Source organism: Penaeus monodon, chromosome 41 (genome assembly GCF_015228065.2).
Source record: "Penaeus monodon isolate SGIC_2016 chromosome 41, NSTDA_Pmon_1, whole genome shotgun sequence".
Taxonomy (NCBI): Eukaryota; Metazoa; Arthropoda; class Malacostraca; order Decapoda; family Penaeidae; genus Penaeus; species Penaeus monodon.
In genome coordinates, this window is record NC_051426.1 from 19,766,514 (window position 1) to 19,776,513 (window position 10,000).

Below are 10,000 nucleotides of genomic sequence, written 5' to 3' on the forward strand. Positions count from 1 at the left end.
GGAAAATATAAAAAATATAAAAAAAAAAAAAATTTTTTTTTTATATAAAAAATATAAAACGTAAAAATTAAAATATATATATATAAAATAATAAGAAAAGAAAAAAATTTTGAAAAAATATAATATTAAAGAAATAAAAAAAATAAAAAAAATAATATTAAATAATATAAAAAAATAAGGAAAATAAAGAAATAATAAGAGGTAAGAGATAGAAAATTAAATATATATAAATATATAATAATAATATAGATAATACATATATATAATAGATATGATAGAGATAAAATAATAAAAAAATATAAATATATATGATATATAATATAATAAATATATAGAAAGAATAAAAGATATAAAAAAATATATAAAACATATATATATATTATATAATAACATAATTAGATAATATATAAGATATATAAAATATATAAGACAAAAGAATTTAAAATATAAATATAGTCTATATATAATAATTTTATAATATATATAATATAAACTATATTATATATATATTAATATAATATAATATATTATAAATATAATAATAATAAATTAATTACATAATATATATATATACAATATATATAATAAAATAAAGATAAATATATATATAAATATATATATATTTTAAAATTTAATATATATATATATAATATATATAATATAATAAAATAATATATATATATATAATAAAGGGATATATAATTCTTATATATATATATATAGATATATATTATTTTATAATAATATAAGATAAATTATATGAAGATATAATTAGATAATTATATATAAAATAAATACATAAATATAATAATTTTATATATAAATTAGAATATATATATATAAATATATAATATAATATAATATACATAAATAAATAATATATATACATATATAATTAAATAATATATAAAATTATAAATATATATAATAATATAAATATTATAAATATATAAATATATATATATATATATATATATAATGTTTTATTATATTTTAATATATATATATTATATAATATTATATATATATATATATATAACACACACACGCACACGCACACGCACACGCACACGCACACGCACACGCACACGCACACATACACACACACACGGTTATGCTGCAATAGGCATGTGGCTGGTTAATAGCATGCAAATGAGAGAGTGAAAATCAATCATGATAAAAGAAAGAAGTTAAGAGTTAGAAAAAGAGAAGCCAAACAGATATTTGAATAAGATTGTTATTGGGTGGATCAGAAGTAAACTAGAGTATGCAGTCTTTTTTTCCACGTGCTCATGCATGACAAAGATATGTCTGGCTATCTATTCAGTGTCCACAACAGGGCTCCCAATATTTTCGAGACAAGTTGAGAAATATGTTACATGCTTTCAGGCTTTAGGCACAGAGGCAGTATGTTCGACATGGACAGACTGATTACTAAAAGAATTTTTTTTTTTTTTTAAGATCTAATAACAGAAGCTTTTCATTTTTGATAATCACTGGTTGCACCATATAGTGTGGAATTTAAAGATATATTACTGTGATAAGGAATACATCTTAATCACCTTCAGGATTCGTTTTGTTTTCATCCACTCTTATATCATTGGTTTATAGTTAATCAAAATGTATACATTGTGTACTCTAATATCCTTTTCCCCTATAAATCAAACATAATTAGCCATTCTGTCTTAAAGAACAGACATCAAAATCATTAAGTTCTTAAGAAACACTACTCTTTCATTACTTCACACAATAGGATACATATACATATACATATACATATACATATACATATATACATATACATATACATATTTACAATATACATATACATATTTTATATATATATATATATATATATATATATTATATATATATATATATATATATATATGTATGCATATAGCTTACAGTACATACATCCACTGGTTTACCACCTTGTATTTTATTTTGATATAAGCATATTTTCAACCAAGAATTTGCTCCACTCTAGCAGTGTTGAAACTGGATAACTGCTATAAAATCACTCTGACAAAATTCTGCTTTTAACATTCTTTGTATAGCCTTTCTAATTTTTCTTTCTATTAATTTTTATTATCTATTTTCTCTCTCTCCCAACAAAGCTCAGTTCAGTAGCAGGATTATGGAAATACTATACCATCGTACTATGCCAGATACCAATGTGACATAATAAGCAATTACAGTTATTCAGCATACCCAACACCGAAGACCTCCATTATTCTTGTGTTGGAATAATTCCAAAAGAATTATGTTCACTGTAGGTAATAAACAGTAAACACCACAAGAGGGGAAGACTTTATTTACTAAATCTATGTACACAGTGATGAAGAGCTATTACTGGAGGGAAATCCATTGAAACATAAACAATGTCTCTAGCTCATGAGGTAAATGATGGGTTCCATCAAACACTGCATCTAGGTAATCCTTCTAACTCATCCAATTTGCCTTCATTTAGTTTTGCAGTTTCTTTGTGTTGTTTTGTTCTTGGTAAACCTTTAATTTATTTAAAAAGTCAATATTTTACATTTGATACTTAGCACAAAACTCAAATGAATCCAAGGGCATGTATTTTCTTTATTATTACCAATATTGCTTTGAAAAAATAAAGATAGCATGTCTTAGGAATAAATGTTTGTGTACAGTATGCTTTTCCTGCAATTTCTTTAAGGCTGTATATGTCTTTCTAGCAGCTATGACTACTTAAAATCATTGATGGTTATACATCATATATATAGTGGCTCTAGCTGATTTAGTACCTTGAAATTTCACCTGCTAAATCCTTTTGCAAAGTAACAGAAGAAAACTATGTGAGATTCTGAATTCTCTGCAACAATATTCTCAGTTGAAAAGAAACAACTTCCATACTAAGATGAGCAACACTTCAGTCACATAATATTAATGGTTCTTTTTCATCTATTGTAATGATCATATCATATAACACTGGTGGTTCTAAGCATAAACTCAGAACACTTGATGAATCCATACAAAATTTGCTGGTACTTCCAAACCTTTTTATAAGATATATTTTCTCTACTGCAAGATTTATTAGATCCCTTCTAGGCTTCTGACTAAGAAAACATAAGTGAAATATGGTTATTGGCAGTGTTTAATGATGTCACTTGCTATTATCAACAAGTAGAGCATCACAAAACATACAACAAACTGCACAGTAGAACTTGATGAATTCTAGATAACTAACTAAAATTAACAGCATGATATGAAGCATACATTTTACCCACAATGTTAATAATCACAATTTTCCTGTACCAGCCCATATAGCTGATCTAGCAGACATAGACAATCTTTTTATTGGAAAGAAAAGACAGAAACTTGATGCACAGATATAACAAAATTAAGATTTCTTCGGAAAAGGAAGTAGAAGAACACCTGAAGAAAGCAAAAGCATCTGGGAGCCCTGAACCCAAGTTGCAAATCATGCAGATCTCTCATTGTACCAATGTGAACATACCTGCAATGACTGCTTAATCAACAAAGCTACTTCACTATTCTCTGGGTCCTTCTCTCTACCAATAAGGAAATGCACACGGCCACTAGTGTTCTTTAGAACAGAAGCAGCAAACACTTGTGTTACTCCAACCAAACTCTTTCCATCAACTTCAATAATCTGTAAAAAAAACATATATAAAACCACAATATACAATTTTAGACCCTCTTCTCTTCATCTATCTTAATTACACAATTTACATTATATTCTATATAATAACAATGATATGCATATGCATCTCAAATCTTTATTTAATATCTTGTCTACAATTCTGCAAAAGGGAGACTTACCTGATCATTGACTTGTATTCTTGCATCTCTCTCCGTGGCTCCACCTGGAGTTATGGTCTTCACAAAGATGCCTAATTTTTCGACACCAGCATCGGCCCCAACACCCATGCCAATGATGCTGAGACCAAGGCCTCCTTCACCTGTTAATTTTGTTTTTTAGATTTTTGGGTGAGCTTCTAGCTTCCTTATCAGCTTCTTCTTTTCAATGACTGTTCACTAGACTATAAGTTGTACGATATAGATACATGCACAGAGAGAGAAATTCTTCTTTACCCTTTACAATTTCAACTGGGAAGACATCCATCTTCTCGACCCTCTTCTCCAATTCATACTCAGCACTGGCAGCAACAGGGTCAACCTCATCATTCTTACGGTCATACTCTGTCACAGAATAGGTGCTGAATACCTGTTGGAGAGAAAGGTTAATCTCTCAAGTGAAATTTCATAGTAAATGAAACAGTGATCATTTAGCAGGTGTAAATTCCTATCCCAAAAAACAAAACATAAGCTATTTATACAAAAAAATACATGACAATAAATGAGTCTCAGTTTCTAATTAGGATATCTAAACTCAGAGACCTGAATGGGATCCTTGGAGAAAGTAAGGCGAGTGTGCTGGTGGAAGGGGAGTGTTGGATCCAGCTCATCTTCCTCATCTTCTTCTGGCAGGCCAGGAACCTCCACCCAGAAGTGTCCATCCTCTAGGTAGTGAACTCCGTCTTCTACCAAAACCTGTAGTTGGAGGAAGCCCATTTATTTTGAACATTTTCAGATACAATATATACATTTTATACATGTACATAAAGTTTATGATATTCAAAATATGCACAATGAACATATATCATATGAATAAACAATTTTACAACAACAAAAAAAAACTAATAAAATATCATCTTGAAAATGAATCCTTTGGATCTCAGTGACAAGGCCATTACATAAAAAAAAAGAGAGAAAAAAAAAAGATAGGAACATAACACTGTGGACAAATCTGATTGAGAGCTAGGGTGATGTAAATAAGTTGTCATGAAAAATTGGATGGAAGGCAGGGGTAACCAAAATGACTTGCCACACGTGCACAAGGCTTTTGAAGGGTGAAATATACCATTCATGAGCCACTTTTGGAAGTGTGTCTGCTCCAAGGAAGAAATTATATCCAAACTCTCAATAAATAATATAAAGTCTATGCAAGGAAAACAGTTTATTACTCTCTTGATACAGCATATCAGATGACATAAATGGTCCTTGGAAAATGGCCAAATAGCAAAAAATGTTTATGCAGAAAAAGGAAGGCAAGGAGTCTTTAAAACATTACCTTTCCATAAAATTACTCCTTCTAACTCCTGTACTTAGCTCCACCATGAACAGCTAGTTAACTCTACATAATCTATACCATAATCATCAACAACAAAATGGAATACCTAGTAGAGTAACATCACAAATACAATTCTAGAGAGCCCCACCAAATGATGAAAGGTCTAGATTTTTTAATGTTTTCCCTATTTGCCCAAAAAACGATATCAGTCATTGAAGAAACAAGTGGTACATAATCTTTTATGCATTTTCAGCCAATTAAAAAAAGATAATAGGCTCTAACTACTAGTTGACCAAAGGATTCCGATTCTTAAAACTACATGTTAGAGAACTGATATCCAGCAGCTTCAAAATATTTCTTTCTAATCACCAAAAGCAATACCTGAAACTAAAGGAAAAATATTAAAAATGCAAGCCAACTGATGTTCAAGAGTCCGTAACATCACAGCTTTCAAACTAACCTCCTTGGCACGGGAGACTTGGGAGACGTCACCAGAGGCTTCTGATGAGTCTGCCTCTGAGGGCTCTTCCTCAGGGCTCAGTGGTGAGGTCAATGTAGGGTCAAAGCGCGAGGCCAACCTCATGTCATATTCATCCTCAGCTGGACCATAGTGGGGAGGAACAGGCGGGGTGACGTCTGCATAATGAGGCGGAACCATCGATGGGATATCTGAGTAGTGGGGAGGTACTGGTGGGGGAGCTTGAGAGGCATCCTTCTCCTGGGGGGACAGCAGGAGAACTACTTCCTGGGCCTCCTCATCAGAGAGCAGTGTCTGGCCCTCCCTGGAAAGGTAGTGAACATCAGGTTATGTCATTTTGAAATGAAGGTGAGTTGAGCAAGAAAGTTGCAGAAGTTGTATATATTTTGATCAATCTGATTTTTTCTACATTTATTTCTGAAGGATTCCCCATCTATTTTAGATAAAGATCTGCAAGGAATATTGCTAATTCTCACAAATATTACTAATTTTCACAAAAATAAAACAAATAGTCAACAAAATAACAAATGACAATAAAAGAGGGCAAATTACCCTCTTCCTTCGTGCGGTGTCTGGGTGCTAACTTACCGAACTTTACCCTCCACAATGCTGAAGGAGGAGGAGTGGGAGACACAGTCATCAGGCAAAAAGAAAAAGCTTAATGTTAGTGCCAAGCTTCAAGCTCTTTGGTAAATAAGGAAGGGAAAATACAAGTGGAATGGCTCATGTTCCGTAAAATCAAAGAAGATAGATATCGTCTTATGGAGAGTAATTCATATTTTATCATTACCACTTTCTTTAATATATGATTATTTCTAATGCACATGCACTATATAATCAGGATGCATATTGCTTGAATTGGTGATTAATTTGTATTCCCATCTTCAGGTGTCCAGCACATAAAAAAGTGCTGATGCACCTACTCATTACTCAGCCTCCTCAATATTTTTTTCTTCTTCTTCTTACTGAAACTTGAAAATGTTAAGAATCTTTTACCAAGCAAAGTCACCATGCTTTTACTTGTCATAAAGAGAGAACATTTTCTATTAAAAGAAACAAAAACATGAACCTTCCAAGAGATCATCACTTGTATGCTCTGCCACATTTGGTAAATACAGGAATTCAGAGATAATACATTAATGAAAATAAAATCGTGCACTAGATAGGTTGCATTATTTGTTAAGGAATTTTAACATAACAGCATTTGTGTTTATTTCTACATTATTAAACAAAAGGATGCATTTTAGCACTAAAAGTTACAAGGGAATATATTAGCAGGAAATAATTATACATACAGACATACATCCATACATACATGTACATATACATGTGTGTGTGTGTGTGTGTGTGTGTGTGTGTGTGTGTGTGTGTGTGTGTGTGTATGTGTGAGTGTGAGTGTGTGTGTGTATGTGTGAGTGTGTGTGTGCATGTGTGCATATGTGTGTGCATGTGTGTATGCATGCTTGCACTCACACACACTCACACACACACACACACACACACACACACACACACACACACACACACACTCACACTCACACTCACACTCACACTCACACTCACACTCACACTCACACTCACACTCACACTCACACTCACACTCACACTCACACTCACACGCACGCGCGCGCGCACGCACGCACGCACGCACGCACGTGCGTGTGTGTGTGTGTGTGTGTGTGTGTGTGTGTGTGTGTTTATATACTATCTAACCATTTCAACAAGATATTCACTAACAAAGAACATGCATCATCAAACTATAGTCAAACAAGTTTCTATATCATACTTCATACACAAACTAATATCATCAACAACAACACAATTAAAAGAGTCTAGACAAACTTTCTAACTTTCTAAACAAAATGTTCTAAAATCAATTCAGTTGGAAATATATGTTATGGTACTGATAAGGAGAGGAAATAAAACAAAAAAAGGACACAAGCTCATGTCACATTCCAAGGGAAAATGCTACCATGATGCAAGGAGTCCCTCATCTCACCCCTTGCAACCAGCCATTAGAAAACACTTACTTGGCACTCAGCAACCTCTGTGCTTCCTCTGGGGTCATAACCTCTGGGTCCATAAGAGGCCTAGCAGCCTGGGCCAGGTCAACCCCAGCAACAGTGGCAGGGTCAATGCCATGGGGGGGTATGGGTGGGGGTAGGGGCTCTGGGTCAGTGCCATGGCTCTCCTGGTCTGGCGCAATGCCTTCAACAGTCACCGGTGTTGTGCAGAACTGTGGGAAAAGAAGAGGAGGAGACAGTTAATATTCCAATTGCTAACATTCTGATCTGAAGACCAACTTGAGTTACAAAATGCAAACATTATTAGGGTCTAAATTGCAATTATGCTATGCTTACAACCTTCACTTGGGTGACAGAGGGTACCAATTGACATATCTTTTAAATATCTACCTAAGTACAAAAGCACATATATATATTATATATATATATATATATAATATATATATATATATATATATATATATATATATATATATATATATATATATATATATATATATATATATATATATGCATTCTATTTATGAACACATATAAATGCATGATTTTTTTCTCTTATTCTTATTCTATAATAGTCCCTAACTTTTTCAAATATTTTCTCCCTTCAAAAGAGCTCCTGTTGAAATCAAAGTCGCACAATTTTTCTGATGGACCAACTACATATAACATTCATCTGCACAGTCTTTTCATCTTAAAACAGCAGGACAATTTCTAATCACAGTTATTTTAACAAAGAGTTAACATTTGACAATGTTAGATGAAGCATTAACAGTAAAAAAAATACATATATAACTAAATACATATATATGTGTATATATAATATACATATAAACAAACAAACAAACAAAAAAAAACACACACACACACACACACACACACACACACACACACACACACACACACACACACACACACACACACACACACACACACACACACACACACACGCACACACGTGCACGCAAGCACACACGCACACATGTGCGCGCAAGCACACACGCACACACACGTGTGTGTGTGTGTGTGTGTGTGAATAATTCTATGAAGCCTACAAAAATACTAAAACATAAACGATCATCCAATTATAAGAAAACCGCATTAAGTGAGTCATCAACCTGAGAGAAATGCAAAATATCAAACCTCAGTGACCACCAAAAGCATACAATTCTATCAACTCTACAACACAGCATTAACTACCAAGGAACACAACAACAGTTTTCACAATTCATAATTCTATAATGCCTACGACGACACACTTGCAATTCTGCGCAACCTGTAACAGAAGCTCAGGCCCTCACAAGGTAAAATACACCACACAGGTCTGGTAGTTCAATTGCACAGGTCAAGTCAGGCCAGCAGGTCATCATTATATTGTCCATCACTCTAGATGGTCAATACTCAATTCAACCCCTTCTCTGTTTCCCTCTATTCTATATATCACTCACTCTCGTGGGATTCACTTTATTTTCGGCCTTACTATTTGTTGATATTATTCTTCATCCACTGCATCACAAACTTCTGGAAAACTTAAAATGGATAACAAATGACTTCTAATACTGATGCAAAATATCTTCGACTCGCTCTGTTTGGGCATGAGTCCTCCTGCCAGTTACTCTTCCTCTTCTGGTTATGAATGTTATCTATGTCACTTCTGTATGTCTGCAATGGAGCCACTCCTCGCAATATGATGAGAAAACCATGGTAAAGGCAAGAGAATGATAAAAAATGAAACAAATCAAATCACTGAATATTCTCCACTTCATCAGTAATACCGAATGCTTCTATGTTCAACGTATTAAGAAAATCTCTATCTCCCTCTTCCCATATTTGCTTATCTCAATTACTCTCTCTTTACGTCTCCCCTTCACACCCATGCCCGACCCTCGCACGCCCACATCTACACAGACAAGACTACCTTCCACCCATCTCCCCCGCCCACGATGTCCAAGGGAGACGCACACACGGAGGGGTGCCTACTACCGCGCAGGGGAACTAATTTTAAAAAAGGGGATGGAAAAAAAATTGCATAAATGGAGAACCATACAAAGTGTCTCTCTCCAACTCATTCATATAATGCCCAGGAGAAGAAAAAAACACAAATATAGGAGTCTCCCTTAGCAATGGCACTGCATATGGCACCATCGGCCACATATCAAGCCCGACCCCTTGGCCTCTCCCCTCTCTCCCCTCCCTTTCCTCTCCCCTCTCATCCCTTTCCCGCCACAAGCATCTCATAACCGGATGTTTGAAGACCACGTGTTTTGTCGTCTCCCTCCCTCCCTCTTTCTCCCAACTGTGACGGGGGTGAAGATAAACGGAGTGAACTGGATTGATTGATAGGTGAAGGCAGAGCCACAGTGGGTGTTGTGTGTG

At 33.8% G+C, this 10,000-nt stretch overlaps 1 protein-coding gene across 1 annotated transcript in view; it reads right to left on the reverse strand.

Annotated features, from left to right (window-relative positions):
- The window catches only part of LOC119598598, a gene marked incomplete in the record, with an annotated part of 43,650 nt that overhangs the window by 18,664 nt on the left and 14,986 nt on the right, over positions 1-10,000 (reverse strand). Inside the window, 6 exon segments of the mRNA XM_037948265.1 lie at positions 3,814-3,953; positions 4,087-4,219; positions 4,393-4,545; positions 5,586-5,907; positions 6,192-6,212; positions 7,634-7,839. Coding sequence (XP_037804193.1) covers positions 3,814-3,953; positions 4,087-4,219; positions 4,393-4,545; positions 5,586-5,907; positions 6,192-6,212; positions 7,634-7,839 — 975 coding nt within the window.